The 16754-nt window shown below is 38.8% G+C and overlaps 1 protein-coding gene across 1 annotated transcript in view; it reads left to right on the plus strand.

Moving 5' to 3' along the window:
• Positions 1 to 16754, plus strand: part of VAV3 (vav guanine nucleotide exchange factor 3) — a 398006-nt gene that overhangs the window by 254537 nt on the left and 126715 nt on the right. The window contains exons 16-17 of the mRNA XM_019502081.1: positions 2213 to 2314; positions 4845 to 4945. Of these exons, the coding sequence (XP_019357626.1) occupies positions 2213 to 2314; positions 4845 to 4945 (203 nt within the window). The remainder of the gene's footprint in view (positions 1 to 2212; positions 2315 to 4844; positions 4946 to 16754) is intronic.

The following is a 16754-nucleotide window of genomic DNA, read 5'->3' on the forward strand; positions in this document are numbered from 1 at the left end:
AATTATGGTAGAGCAGAATACTCTTAGGCAGTAAGCTGTTGATGGCAAGAACCACATCTTACTACATATTTTACACAGAGTCCAGTTCTGCTCTACCATAATTAAGATTAGTATAAAAATAATGTGCAGAATCTATATCTTTTTCCTCTAGAGTATAGAAGGATAGTATATATCACCATTTTTAATCAGAGTTACAGCATTGGGATGATGTCCACAGAGACATTTGGAAAACAGTGCTAAATGTAAGATTATTCACAAGCAGGAGAGCAGAGAAGTCCCATTTGCTGTTAGAATTCAGTTTCATTTTCAGCATGCTCATATTCAGGAGATGGATGAGAAGACTTCCCTTTTTGACATCATCGCGTTAATGCTTACTACTCCAATTGCTGCTTTGAATGTTTTTTCATACGTCTTCATTTGGTAGTAGAGATTGATGTTTGGATTCTTTCCTATGTTATGCTTCATTGCAGTTTGTGGCTTCAATATTTCTTATTCTGCGAATTGCTTATAATATGTGAAAGTGAAATTTTATCTTATAAATATCACCATCTTTATTGGTAATATCTGCCAGTAAATTCATGTCTCTGAACCTCTTGGGTGCTTTCCAGAAGTGTTAGACATTTTTGTATTTCCTTCCTCCTTTACATAATTTTCCCTGGTTTGATTTCTGCTGTTTACCTATGCCTCTTTAGCAAGCAAACACCAGGAATCTGCAGAATCCTAAATATTCTTACTGCAACAGTAAACCATATTAACCCTTGCCAGTTCCATTTCCCCTTCATCCACTGGCATGCATTCACCCAGAGTATCTGGAGCACAAGAACAGACCTAAGCATATCTGTGATCCTGTTGTTTTAGCAATTTATTAAACTAGACATGATTTTTTAAAAAAAGTTGGCAGCTTATTAAAAAAATAAAATTATGTAATAAAAATAATAAAGTAGTGACATGATGCAGAGAAAAATACACAAATACAAACACTCCCTGAGATTAAAAGAATTATAGGGAAAACAAATTAATTGCTAAATACAGTTTAAAAATACTTCAACTAATTAGCAATACAGCTAGGTGATGAAGGGGTTTTTCTCTAAGCTAGTATTGCTTAAAGAGAAACAATGGGAAAGAAAAACTAGAAGACAAGTATAGCCAGTAGACCTGTGGACATATGTTTCCTGCCAATAAAATGATATTTTAGAAGTGCAATTAGTAATCTTGTATTGTATTGGGTAAATTAATGCTTAATATAGTGACATCTGTTGGCAATAGTTAAACTCATTTAAGAAACACTAGACAAAAGGGCAGTAAATATTGTAGAATTACTTCTGAAATAGCTTTTGTTATCTAATTTGTTGCAGGTAATCATATTTTAACTCTGCCCTGCATTTGCTCATTGCAGTAGCTAATGCAGTGGTTCTTAATTTGTGTTCCATAACCGTTCCTGGTGATCAGCAGAATGAAATGTTTTGAGAATTAACAAGTGGAGTGTTGGAAGGAAAAGTGGGTCACCAATCCTGGTCTGGAGTGGGCCATAAAGTAAAAGGAAAAAGCAGAGAAGCATCCTTTTAGTGTGGGGTGGCTTTCTCAGTTAATGTGCTCCGTGAGAGCATTTCTATACCAATATCTAAGACTGACCTTGAGGTCATGCTCTACCTGCCTGAGCTGCTTTTCTTTTTCTGTATATTTCTGTGTAGCCCATGCTAAAAACAGCCACATTGTCCATCTTATTTATAAAGAAGATACCTGCTGGGAATTATGGACTATTTTTTTCATTCTCTGCATGTATTGATTTACTGGCTGTAGAGAAAAAAAGTGGGATGCAGAAGGGTTGGACATTGGGAATGGCAAATTGTGCAATTTTAGCTGTTGGATCTCTCTGCTTGAGATCTGTTCACCTTGGTAAATTCTGAATGCACTTTAGAAACTAGAGATAGGACGTGATCTACAACAGGCACAATATAACTTGGAAGTTCATCAGAGATCTTGAAGCTGGACTGAATTTCTTTTGGGGATTAAGCAAAGTAATGTACAAATTGTCATTAGACATGATCTTCAGGGCAGCCTTCAGGTTGACCCTAACAATCAGAGTAGATGTATCCTAAAAAGTATCTTCATTCTTTGTATTGTAGAAAAAAGGTTTGGATAATTCAGTGCATTGACATTAGATTCCGAATGTCCTTAATAAAAATGCATTATCTATGTCATTTACTTCTAGGTCTAACATAAGGCCAGACTATGCAGATACAAGTTTTCATGAGTTCAAAATGCACACCTTCAGTCGTGTCACATCCTGCAAGGTTTGTCAGATGCTTCTGAGGTGAGTCTTATCAGTGAAATATTTTCTACCAAGATACTTAAATTAAAGGATTGTAAGAAAATGGTATAGATAGTTAGATATGTGTTCAATCTAAACAGGCTGTAAAATGAACCTAATATAAATGACATTTTTTGATATAGGAAAAAGAACCTTACCAAACAAAAAATGATGTTAAAATCTTGGACCCTCAACATGCAGGCACACTGTTAACAATGTCTCTTTAGCATTATTCTCTCCTTTTCCTTCTGTTTTTGTATAGTTTTTATTAGTTTTTATTTAGTTTTTCCTCCTTGGTTTTGTATAGTTTTTAATTCTTCCTGAAGTTAGAATTTGGATAGCTTGTCTACTAGAGTACCAGCACCACTAAAGCAGCACGCAGAACTCTGTCTTGTGACCCACAGGATCCTCAGAACAGAGTGAAGTTTCAGGCATTGAGGGGGAGCCAGAAGGTTTTGTCTTGTCAAATTCTACACAACATATGAGAAACTGAGCTGTAAAATATGAGTGAACAGGCTCTTCCCATTAGTAGACCAATGTTGTTGAACTGGAGGAATGTAGAGGACCCAGGGTGCAGACAAATTTATGCTTCCTTCCTTTTCTCCCCAAAATTTCACTGCGCACCTAAAAAATATTTACAATGCAGTATTTTTATATTACTTGAAAATACTTCATATCTTGTGAGACCCTACTAGGGTTTTCATGATTAAAACGCTAGTGCTTATTTTCATATTTATTTACATTTATACTCATTTCTTCCTGTTGGACTTGTGAGGCTCAGTTAATTTCCAAGGTGCAGACTTTTTGGCTCCCTCTACAGGTTACGCTTACGGTGAGAAACCAGGTAATTGTGCCTTAAGTTGCGACCCAGCTACCTGTTAAACCAGTTAATGGTATGATCAAACCATTTGCATTTTATAAGGTACAAAGTTATTCCACAAAAAATGTGCAATAACTTTGTAACTTGTACTAATCACACCATTAATTGAACTTGTGGCCAAGTGCTCCCCTGTGGTGGGAGTCCTTCAACTGAGGCACTCCTAGCCCTGGGGTGACCCACCAGCTGCCAGCCCTACAGCTGACAAGGCTTACATTAGTGGTAGCATTGTTAGCTGGTGGGCTTGCGTGTGAACGTTATGTTATATTACCATGTAATGCAGACTCCAGACTGAGCCAAAAGATCTTGGAGATAGCTAAGCCCAGCGTGAAGGTGCTAGCAAAGGCTGCTGCGATTGGATTCCTATTTGTGGAGCTGTTTAGGGCTGGAAAATCATACAAATGAGCTCCTTCTTCTCCACATTAGGCACAGACAGAAATGCAGCTCCCGGGTCTAACTCATGGTGATTCATAGAAATTGCCCTGAGTTAGACTGATCCTCCTGATCCAACAGATGTTAGCTGTTGGATCAAGAGGGTGGAGAGAGGCTGCATCTTCCCCTGGTTCCTCCCCAACTTGCGGCTCCAAGCTCTGTTGCTGTCTCTGGATGGGGTGGGGAGAGAAGGCAGGTTGTTCTGGAGTTTTCTCAGCCCTGCTGGACCAGGGGGGAAACTGGATAGATTGGAGCCACCCCAAGGGATGGGCTCCAATCCACTGCCACCACCCCCTTCAGTGGGGCTGAGAAAACCCTAGAAGGGACATCCCTGCCCTGCCTTCTCCATCTCCCATCCAGAAACAGCAGCTCAGACAGAAATTAATAAAGTCACTCCACTTGAGAGGTTTCATTTGAACCCTCATACAATGAGGGTTAATTTGTTATGCAATCAGAGGGCTTTGCAGCTGTGCTCTTCTGTTTGGGCATAGCTTCAGAGTGATTTCAAGGGGCTGATGGTGTAACAAATATAATTTCTGTCTATTCCTATGGTCTCCTAGTAGTCTGAACTAGAATTAAAACTGTGGGTAGAACTGAAACAAATCCCCACTTCTTGAAATTCAGTTGGTTCAGATTCCAGTTTATTAAATTGCTTTGGATAATACTCGTCAACAGGATGATGGATCCCTCTGCGGTGGTACTCAGTAATTCTTAAAATTTGCCAGCATCTATCAAGGCAGGTAGTTAAGAAAGCCTTTAGTGCTGAGAAAAACAAAAACCAAATGAAAACAAATGATTTTACTTGAAATAAATCCAGTCCTAACATGCATAGCAAAAAATCATAATTCCCAGTGAGATCAACTGGAGTATAAATCATTGATAAGGTAGCTACACCATGCTTGGTACAAATTTAGAGTGTACTGTGGTATGCCAGAGCCACTTTGTGCCAAATTGAAATAGAGTGTGTTATTCTACTAGTAGTCCAGAAGAACTGTCTGTTTGTAATTTAAAACGGCTTGAAATGATGTAAAGCAGATTGGTGTTGCGTGTTGTCCATAGATAGTTGCATCTATTCCTCAAGTCCTTAACTATTATCATTATGCAGCACAGCAGATGACTTCTAATACATTCTGCAAGATCCCTTTGATTTCTTTTATGTTAAAGATTTCATATGTATAGAATTTATCACCCTTAATGTATCACTACCTAATTTTACTTTTACAGAGGAACATTTTATCAAGGCTATTTATGTTCGAAGTGTGGAGCTGGAGCTCACAAAGAATGTTTAGGAAGATTAGACAATTGTGGCAGAGCTAATTCAGGTGGTAAGTCACTTTTATTGTTGGAACACTGTTTCTAATTAGGACATAAAACTTGCTAGATATAATTAAGGTTTAATTTACTTCTAATTTGTGTTTATTGTAACATGCATACTTTTGAGACTACCATTTATAAGCCCAATTAGAGTTGCATTTAAAATTCATAAGGATGTCTATTCTTACTAAACTAAAATGAGAGCAAGAGAGGAAGAGCTATTATGGGACAAATTGTATCCTTTAGTCTGCATGTCCTGCATAGCAAGAAAATAATTTGGTTTTGATTGTGACCATTTATAAGTAACTTCTACTATAGGGAACACCAGCTTTTGCTCCTCATCCCCTTATCTTCACTTTTGTTGTATTCTTCTTTCTTATCTTCTTGAGAGATGCTGTTTTTATTGTCTCAACTCTTCCACTTTAATTTTCTTTTTAATCTTGTTGTTTTTTTTAGTTTCTACTCACTCCACTCAGAATGTTCTAACAAGGATTATTGTTGGCTTACTACTACCCAAATCTGAAGACTTTTCTTTTCTTATCCTAGTCGATCATTCCCGTCCCATGGGTTTTACCCTGACAGTTGTCACTCTGTGCTTTCCTGATTCTCCTTCTACTATTGTAATAATTCTTTCAGTGCATCTGTGGGAGGCTCTTCCTTTTATTCCTTTCTGTTTGGGACCTTCATTCTTGTTTCCAGTAACCTTATCTAGTCTTGAGATTTTATCTACGCTGTTTCTTCTGAAGCTCTGAAGGGCCAAGGACAAGAAGCAGTGGTGTGTCACTGCTTCTTGTCCTTGGGGAACCAAAACATCCGTGCTAGTCTGGATGCGGCCTCTGTTTAGTATTGCATTTCTGCCGAGGTGTCCCATCACTAACTTAAAATGGAAATTCTTCATATTGTTCCTCACTTCTTTCCTTTTGCCTATCAGTTGCTGGCCAGCCAGGCTCATAACCTGAGTGGTCTTCATCCATTTCTCTCTCAACAAATTCTCCCTCCTCTTCTTATTGCTGATAATTCTGCTCACCCCATGAACGTATTCCTTTTGTTATTGGGAATGTTCCTGTCTAAATTTTCTGAATAACTTCAGAGCTTCTTATGCTTATTGGAACACACAAAAATTATGAAAAGACTTCTTGTCTTTCTTGAAAAAGACGTTTTCATTGAAACTTTTCTGATCAGCTCCCTTTTAACTTTTCTAAAAGCTGTACTTTCCTTTATAGACTTACAACTTAAAATTTTATATGCCTTGTCCATGCCTGCCTTAGGATACTGCAACTTCCTCCTTTTTGATCCTCTACTTTGTGACCTTACTACAACTTACTTTTTGGCAAAGCTTTTTTCATTTATTGTAATCCCCACTCTCCCTGTTTGGATCGTCTTGAGTCCATGTTTGCATTCCTTGACTGGATTTTGCTCAGCTTCTGCATCAGGGTCTTGATCCTGCTCTGATTCTCACTTTTGAGGCTCTGCACAAGCCTGTTTCTGCTTCCATCTCAGGTCATATCATTTCCTGTTTTCCATTTTGCTCTGCACAAGTATTCTGCCCCTCTGTATCCTTTGTTTTCTTCTTCCACTCTAGATCCCAGGTCGGGAAAGAGGCATCATTAAGCAAGGCACATGCTGATATTCCATTGAAGCCAGTAGGATTTAAGTGCTTTCCTGAATCGCGATTCTAGCTTTTTTTGTCTTTCATGCTGATTTTAGGCTGGGAAAAGTCTTTTGTTTCTGCACCAAAAATGATGCTTTCCCCATTCAAACCTCTTCTCTGATATACATGTCTTCTTAAAAACCTTATACTGATACTTCACCAAATTAGACTTCTAAAATATATGCATGTTTAAAGTAATCTAATGTAACTAATAAATAAATTAATACATTTTCCCACAAGAGTTTTATGTTCCCTAAGAAAAGCTTCCCATATTTTCACTTTTACACCTTTTATTTAAATTGTTTTTATAATGTTTATTTTAATTACATTGTCGGAAGCCTGGGGGCTGGGGGCTTATCTTTCTATTTATTCATCTGTAAAGTACTATGCATGTACATAGTACAATGTAAATCTAATCAGAAATGCCTAGTCAATTCAGCTAGCTGCTTATTTTTCCCCAGTTCTTGTGAATATACACTTATGCAATGCTGTAGAGTTGCTGGAGGTTAAAAATCACACATACGTGGCTTCATGAATTAATCTATTGAATAAATAATTGTTTTACAACATTAGAGATGCAGAATGTTCTTTTGGATTTTATTTAAATCCTTTTGCCCTGATTCTCATTTTATAAATAGTACCATATGATCATAGTTACTAAATTAGTACATATCACCTCCTTGTATTTATTTCGTTTACATCTGATGGTTTTCCTTTTTCTGTCCCCTGTGTACTTTTGCTTCTCCCTTTTGTCCTTCCCTTTCCAATCTAAAAGCTCCAATATTTCTTTAGCTACTGCAAGGGCTGAGAAACTTGTAAAAATACCCTCATGTGCTGCATGTGGAGTCACCACTAAGGAACAGGGCATTCCACCTGTGCAATCTGTCTCAAGAAAGGGGTGGTCCATAGTGCACAGTTTAAGGAAGAAAGCAGAGAATGAATTTTAGCCAAGTCACAATTCTGTCCTGCTTCACATTGCTTCTTTGTATGTGGGGGCAATGAGGGAGATAGAAGGGTAAATTCATCCATTTGATGGAGCTCCTTCCTGATTCTTGAATCTAATGAACACGAGTCAGGGTTTCCCTCACTGTTTTCCTTTCTACGTCCTTTTCTTGCCCACTTGCTCATGTGAGGGAGGATTGGGTGATGAATTCTGCCAAATCTGCTGTGCCTGTAGTCCCAGTTGGAGCAGAGTTTTAGCAAGAGGCTTTACCCCTTCTTCCTTCACTGCTTAGTAAGGTTGAGCATAAAGGAAATAATCCTTGGAACACGGATAACATGCAGCTTGCATTTGAATAGTCTTTTGGAATTATTTGATCAGCTCTTGGGAACTCGGATCTAGGCCGCTGCATTCCCGGTATATAGTATCAGGCTATAAAGCATTACAATCTTGGAGCATATTATTAGAGAAACACGCCAATTAAAGTATCCCATACATGTTTACGTGTTCATGCTTTTAGGCAGAAAAACTATGCATTTCAGTGAAGAAAATGTCAGTATCATTGTAATACAAGTTTAGAGCTCTTCCTTTTAAAATCCAGTTTTATTCAAGAAATGTATTTTTTTTTAAAGAAGCTAGTTTCCCTCTGAAAATGTTGTCTAGTGTTGCTGTTGCTCTTGTGGGAAATTAAGGGTAATTTTGTTGTTGTTGTTAGATAAAACATAAAGAATAAGGGTGAATAATTCAGTGGTAATAGAATGACTGTAACATTTATTGTACTAGTACTTGTTTTTATATGGGGACAATTACATTATCTTATATGGAAGAGTATAAAAGATGCAAGAGACACTGGAGAATTAGTATTAGCTTGAACAATATTTCCTGGCTCGTCTGTATAGCCTAAGTTATGGTAACAAAGCTGATACGCCTATTACATGATAAATTGTTGGTCTGTCTAATCAAGTATTTTGGTCTATCCAATGGCCATATTGAATGCTTCACAGGAAAATGTAAATCTTTTCTTTTACTCTAACCCCCTGTAGATTGTATCTCAGGAAGGTTCCTTCTTTAGCCTTTTAGAGTTTGCTTTATGTTGAAGCATGATGTTTTATATCTGTTATAAATTTTAGCTAATCTAATTGTGGACCTGTTTGATTGTATAAAAGTCTCATCCTTTATACAATGTACTGTAGCACGGGGTGCTGTGAATAGTTTGTGTTGTACTAGAAAAGATTTTTGTTAGTGTGTGGGTTTTTACCTTTTAATTTCATTACATGACCTTTTGTTTTTCTGTTATGAGAGTAAATAAATAGAATCCGTCACCTGGCCACTTCTATATTGTTCATTACTTTTTATACCTTCATCATGTCACCTTTTATTAGTATACTTTCAAAACCAAATAGATTTAAACCTATTATTATCTCCATCTAAGTGGAAGTGTTTCCATGCCTCAGATAATTTCTTGTGCCCTTTTTTAGACCTTTTTTATTTCTAGAAACCCATTTTGTGTGGGAAGGCAATCAGAATTGGAAAGTACATTCAGGATGAGGGTGTGCCTTCTATTTATGTAATAGTATTGTAGTATTTCAGCATTTTCTCTCTCCCTTTTTAAAATTTATCACTTATTTTCTTTTTAGATCAGAGGTTTCTATAATGATGCTTAGACCTTGCCCTGAGAGGTTTAAGTTCCTTTGAAGTTCATTCCAAGTCCCAGTAGGTGAAAATCCAAAAGACCAACTTGCAAAGAAAGATGAAACCTTTAGAATGACAAATTTAATAAGTGTTGGGTGTAAATGATACATCAAGGAGGGAAATGTTGACAATATCTAAAGATAAATTGCTGCTTTGTTAAGCTATGTCCCATAGACAAACAAGCTGGTTCTTTACACAACTTGTTTTAAAGAAAGCCAGCTCACTAGATTAGAGAAATTGTCATGTTAAAGATTCTGTTGTAATTTGCTGAATGGTGTAATTCTTCCAAATTTACCTCTGGCTTCAATTATTGTTGTTTCTGTCTGGGCTTCCTTAAGTACCGCTTGTGAAGGAAGTCCTGTGTCAGTGCTTACTTTGGTTTCTGCCAGTTTATACTTTCTGTAGCACTGCTTTGTTCATTCCCAAGCAGTCTTCTGAATCCTTTTGCCATTTGATCCTAAACCCCACCAGCAATATTATTGTACTCTAACTCCCAGACCAAATCTTCTTCCACACTTTTGCCCATATGCAACACCTTCATTGGGGTTATTTAACAAAGCACAGACTTTATAAAATATGTGCATGTACATTTTCACTATTGGGGCATTAATAAAAGCATCCAGGTTTCCAGTGACTCTGTTCAACTAAAAAAATTGGGCTGCTGAAGATATATTTTCTATAGTACTTGCACTCACTAGTTTGAACCTTTTATCCCTAGGTCCTGTTGTGACATTTCCCTGCTCTCCTGCTGTAATGTTTTCTCTTTTTGTCAGTCATATTTCTGCCTCTGACCCTTAAGGCTGTTTTTCTCACAGAAGAACTCCTGCATAAGACAGAAAAAGGAGAACTATTTCACCTTGACTTCCTGCCTGGTTAATGGGGGCTTCCAGAGGGAGGGGATGCTGTATATCAGGGATGTCAAACTATCCAGCCCCTTCTCAGCATACCTGATCCAGCCACTTCTTCAGCATCTCACGCAGTGTAGATCCCTGAGCAGCTGGAATGGGGGCAATGTATGTGCAGTCCAGCCAGAACAGCAGCTGCACTGAATGTGGTGGCTGCCCCAGCAGCTTCGGGACCGTGTTGCACACAGCACTTGCTCCAGTCACTCCAGGATCCAATGCCCCACATGGTGCCTGAATGCAGAGTAGGCACTGCGTGGTACAGTTCAGCCAGGGCAGCCACCTTGTGAAGCATGGTTGCTGCTCTGGCCAGACTGCACTGCATGCAGCTCCTGTTTCAGCCACTTCAGGGTTTGCACCACATGTAGTGCAGGTCCCAGACCAGCTGGAGCAGCTATTTGACCATTTATGCTGGAGGAAAGGGGAGAGAGATGGGGAAGAACAGGGGACAATGCTGGGGCTGGATGGCAGGGTTCTGCAGGCTGGATCCAGCCCTCAGGCCATATATTTGACACCGCCACTGTACATATACATATGTAATAAGGAAAAAGGAATTGTGGCAGGGAGAGGGAGAACAGAGGTGAAGGTCTGTATTTGCTTTTAGCAATAGAGAGGAGAAGCTGTTATCTCACGTTCTCCCTTTTATTATATGGGCATGACAGTAGTCAGTTATATAGCCTTACAAGTTTTCTGGTCCTAGAGATCCCGGTATTCCCTGAAGGACCTACCTTAGATCTTGGGTAACAGTGTTCAACTCTGTTTTTCAAGTCTAAATTGGGGAAATTATTAGTCCACTTTATCACATTATTGTATTTCAACCATACCATTTCTTTTGTCAAATCTTTCCTCCTAAACTTGCACGGAGTGTCCTGAACAAATGCTTCCTGATTATATAGGCTAATGAATCTTTCAATCACATAAGCAGTGTGTGTTTTTTATGTAGTATTTGAAGAACAATTTGTCCTCTTGGGATTATTCCTAATTTTTATGTTTTTAATGGTTTACCTTTTCCCTAGCTTGATCAATAGCTACGGATATGCTGGTTGCCCTCCAAACCAGCATTGACCAGCAAGTGCTAAAATCCCAGAATGCTGATTGGAATGAGCTATTTGATGTTTAACTTAAATATTGTGATTTAGCCTTTGTTAAAGTATTCCCTTATTAAATAAGTAGTGTTCATCCTTACTAAAATCAAACAGTTACTCTGGGATTGGGATACCTGGGGATAGAGTCCTATGGTGAGCAACCTCTGCTCATCCTTCTTTGCCTTCCTATACAATATGAGATTGTAAATGGACCAGAAATAAAGGTATTCTAGTTTATAATTCTTTAAGGTATTCTAGTTCACATTTTCTCCATTTTAAAAATATAAGCATAATCACTTTAATAAAAAAGGATAAGATGCCTATTGTATCCCATATATTCTACCTGCCATTTAGTTAGTATGTAATCCCCAACTATTTCATTGAATAACACAAAACTGTGCAACTCCCAGTTGCTAATTTGGGTAATCACTCATTTATCTGGGTCAGCTGTTAATCCTGTTGCTTTTGTAGTAATAAGTAAATTGGAGAATGTGGCCCAGTTTTCTCTTGATTTCAGCCTCTAGATTAAACCCCAAATTGTGCAGAACAGATGCATGAAAAATAGTTCGCTGCCAAAATGGAGAGCTCTCTCAGTCCATGGTTATACAGTATATGCTTGAATTAAAATTGCTATTTGTAAACTATCTGAGGGTAGACGTTCTCTGACATATTTTTAAATAGCAGCAGTAAAGGAACTAATTTCTGTCCTGCTTTGCTGCTGGTTTAACAATCAGAGAAAAATCTCTTGTCAGATCTGTTTAATGGAAAATGGGTATTTTGTAAACAAGCTATTTCTAGTTATTTTACCAGTGGAATGAAAGATGTCTTACAGTTTGACAGTAAGCCCCCTCAGTATGTTGCTTACATCACAAATTGTGGTGTTTAACAAGACTGTATCTACTAATAGGAAGCTTAGAATATGATGGGGACAGGCCAGATTTTCAGATGTTGAGTATTTGCAACTCTCAGGAGAGAACTATGTCTTCAAGATATGTGACTTACATTGAACATGTTGCCAAAAGTGCTTTTGAGAGTTTCAGAATAATATGCTGTGGAAAAAGGATGTGGTTTTCCTTTAACTTGCTTTGATTCCTCTAACTTTCTTTCATAAATGACCTAGAAGAATGAGTGCATAGTGAACACACATAATTCACAGGTGACACTAAATTATTCCAGGTAGTCAAATCCCAAGATCATGGTGAAGAGCTGCAGAAAGATCTGTTAAGATGATGATTGGGTAAAAGTAAAATTCGGTGTTGACAAGTACAAAGTAATGCACATGGGAAAAAGGAAACTATAGATGCACCATGCTGGACTCTATGAACTAACTGTTACAACTCTGGAAAGAGACCTTTGAGTCACTTTAGATAGTTCTATAAAAACATTGGTTCAGCAGGCAGTGGGAACCAAAAAAGTGGGTGCCCATCATTAAGAAGGGAATTGAAAATTAAACTGAAAACATCATTATGCCTGTGAGAGAATCTGTGGTACACCCACATCTTGAGTGCTGTGTGTAGTTCTGGGCCCCATGTCTCAAAAACGATGCACTGGAATTGCAAAAGATACAGAGACTGCAGGGAGAGATGGGCAGCAGGGGATGATAGAAGCCTGTGAAGACAGTGTAGGATGTGGACAAAGTGATTATGGAGCTGTTGTGCACAGTCTCAGAATACAAGAATTCACGGCGCACACTGAAATAAATTGGAGGCAGGTTTAAAACAACTAGAGATGGTACTTTTTTAACATGGTCTGCAGTTAACTGGTTGTCACAACAGGTTGTAGAGGCTGATAGTGTACCCAGGTTCAAAAAGGGATTAGGGCAGGGGTCAATTACTTATGGCCTGCAGGCTGGATTCAGCCTGGAAAGGCATTGGGTTTAGCCTGTAAAGGTCTGCTCCAGTTTGCATTTTACTGAGGGTGCACCAATCCCTAGCTATTTGATCCGGTCCGTGTTTTGCTAGTGGTGGGCCAATTGCCTCCTCCTGCTCCAGTTTGAGTAGAGGGCTGCTCTTCCTCCCTGCAGTGTCTGTTCAATAAGTTTGCTTCTGAGGGGAATGGTAGCCCAATTACAAGCAGTGGCTTGCATTAGTAAAAGGTTGCTGATCCCTAGTTTAGATAGGTTCATTGGGCACAGGTCTGTTGGGACCTATTGAAAATAAAGTCAGGATAGTATGTTCTGAAATCCCTAATCCAGTGATAATTGATGCCAGGGAAGGTATGACAGCCAGGGAGTCTATTCCACACATGCCCTGTTTGTATAGTCTTCCTTTAAAACATTTACTTCTTGCCACTTTCAGAGACAGGATACTGGATGAGAGAGAGACCCACTGGTTATTTAAAGTGAATGCTGGAAAAAAAGAGTCAGGAATTGGCCAAAATCGCCTATAGATATCCAAGATTCCCATGTACTTGAGTTTGCCTGCAGAGCACTATGGATCAAAATGAACCTTAATTAACTAAAAGTATGAATTTATAGTAGATTAAATTGCATTACATTTTCTTATAGATGCACTTATCTAGATTTAATGTGGCCTTAGTTTTACTTACTTTAATTCCCAAATGAATTACACTTTAAGTAAAATAAGCAGCTTTTAATTCTAAAAAAATGTCCACATGTTTAATGCAGGTTACTTAAATTAGATTAAAGTTTCATTTTGATTAATTTTCCTAATTTTTTATTGTACTCAAGTCCTAAAATTTCCTTGTACTCAAGTGATTAGAAAATAGTGATATTTAAAATGACAAGCACTGTATATGTTTCATACTAGAATCCTGGAATTCTTTACCAAGAAAATAGTGATACTTAATGAAAATGCAGTGCTAAAGAAATTGGTATGACTCATAGTAGGAATGAGATGCAACCATTTTAAGTACCTTGTCAGAAGGCATGAGTACAAAAGGATCATAGTCTGACTGCTTGGAACCTCCAAAACGAAGTATGAGGAAGAGATGAGACACTTGAAACAAGCACTATCACAGCAACAGTGAAGTGCTGAGACAGAAGAAGAGAGCTTCATTGGGTATCCCAGTTAATAGCAGCATTTGCTTTTAACATGTTAACATCCAGATCTCTAAAAGGCATAGTTTCTGCTGACAGAGTGTATGATGTTGTAGGAGGTGTGTATGAACATTTCTGGACAGATGAAGCAAAAAATATGCCAGTGAACACAAAATCAGAGGCCCAGGTTAAAACAATTCATAAGGACCATGGAGTATATAGGATAGAAAGAATGAAACTGTAGAGTTGTTTAGAATAGATGTAAATAGAGATTTTTTCATGAGAGATTTGTGGGGGGGCAGTATTTATCAGGTGATTAGTTTGTGGCTCTTTAGATGATAGGTGGCTTTGATGGAGAGAGAATAGTTCAGTGTATGTCAGTCCTGACAGAATTGCTGTGGGTCTAATACTGGTGTGATGTAGCAGAGTTACAGTAGAGTTATACTTGTTTACACTTTTACAATTTTGGCCATAGTTTTCAGGAACAGCATCTTTCTTGTTTTGGAGTAATGGAATAACACAGTATTTACTTTGAACTTCAGAAACGTCACGGAAGTTTTATCTCCATAAAACTTTGTTCTGGGTAAAATGTGTACTATGCAGTTAACACAGAATGTTTATTACCTTCCAAGGTTACTGATTTCTTTGCATCACTATTAGTCCTAAATATTAGAAGTCAGTATTCAGGTTCTTTTCCTTCAGTATATCACAAACATTGTGATGCTGGGCTCATGTTATTGTGAGTTTTGAAATTCAGTCTCAGATTTTTGTTTATGATATACACAAAAAAGGAGCAATGAACATTAGCAAGCATTAAAATCAAGTTTTGTTTACTGAGCAGCACCATCTTTTAGAAGGACTTTCTTCTGTCACTGTGAAGCCCAACTCTTTTAAAATAAACTTTCCTCACAGAAAAAGAGACTTGTTGGAATTCCAGTATTAGGAGTGGAGAAGTATTAAGAGTAGTTGAAGATAAAAGTTAAAACAACAAATTTTCCTCCCTCTAATTGTGTGTGTAAATATTTATGATTATTAAGCTACTTACCAAGAAGTGGCTTTGTGCAGTTTTAGTGTAATTTATAATACCTGGTGGATATGGTATACAGGAGAAACGGGAGTTTTGCCTTTAGGGATTCTAAAGGATATAAGTGCCAAAATTGTATTGGCTTTTAGTGGATTTGGACACACATTACCCATAGGATAGTTACAGATGTTATACTTATAGTGTGATAAGCACGTAGAAAGTGCTCTACAGCCATAACTAAACAGTGTTCATGGCACATAGTGCACTATAAAAATGGATCCTGCTCTAAGTTAACCCTGGATTGATGTAGTATCAGGGTGAAGTGCTTTAGGTTAGAGTGCATTTTTTAAGTCTTTACCACATCATCCTATCGCACATCAAGTTAAGTCGCATTCCACTGGCATCCTTGGGGCTAGGGTTGTGAACTCTGTTTGAATCTATTCTGGGAGGTTTATCACATGATGTAACGACAGTAATGAGTCACTACTTCAGGAAAGCAAATGAACATTACTATTACATTTTAAAACCCCACTGGACTACTGTATAAATCATATTCAACATTTAATATTTATTTTAATGAATGCCCTATCATTTATCTCCTGGGTGATTCTCAGCATTCTTCTAGAGATTTATACCTAATTCCTGGAGATTACAGGGCAATCCTGGAGGGTTGGCAACCCTACCAGGGGCCCGTCACTGGGCAGGCTACTAGCCTCAGCCAGTACTTATCTGCTTCAGGTGACCGCTGGTCCAGTCCCACCCCTGGGGTGTCACAGAGAGGAGATAGAAAAGGCTGTCGTCTTCTCTGTGCAGTTGCGTGGAGTGGGGGGGACAGAGCCCCCTGCTGCGCAGGCCATCCCCCAGCTTGCTGGCTTGGGGGTGGGTGCAGGCTAGGTCTCCGTGGCAGGGAAGCTCCATGGCAGGGTGCTCCATCCCTGCCTCAGTCTGAGGACAGCTGTGTGGCAGAAGGCCACCTCTGTTTCTCCCCAAAAACTCTATTCTGTGACAATTTGGTTAAGATGGGCCCTGCAGAGGGTCCACACCTTACCCTATCTCTTTAGGTAACCTGGGTTGGATACATTCCTGAGGGAGGGGGGAAACCTGCTGCCTCTGCCTACGTGACTGGCATCACATACCTGGGTGAGGGGCTTGGGTTCCCTGGGGAGCTAGGAACTGCCAGTCTGCCCAGCAACTAGTAATGCATTTCAAATTGGTTGCCTGACAGCCAACAGGTGCTGGCCTCCATTGGACCAAGTAAATGAGGTCATAAGGGCTATATAAGTTAAGGACTGCCCAGGAGGAGGGGGCAGCAGCCATGAGAAAGACTCAGAGAGAGAGAAGAGCTGGACCATCTGAAACTTGCTCTCTCTCTCAAAACCCATGATCAAGGAACTGCCTGCCTCCAGAGGAAATATTCACCTGCCTCTGGATGATACTTGTGAGTAAGCTACCTGAGATCTGACTAGATATATAGCTTGCAGTAACTCAGATGCGTGATCAAAGGCTACCCAGCCATGGGAGTTTGCTC

Source organism: Gavialis gangeticus, unplaced genomic scaffold, assembly GCF_001723915.1.
Source record: "Gavialis gangeticus isolate Ggan-Ray unplaced genomic scaffold, GavGan_comp1, whole genome shotgun sequence".
Classification (NCBI taxonomy): Eukaryota; Metazoa; Chordata; order Crocodylia; family Gavialidae; genus Gavialis; species Gavialis gangeticus.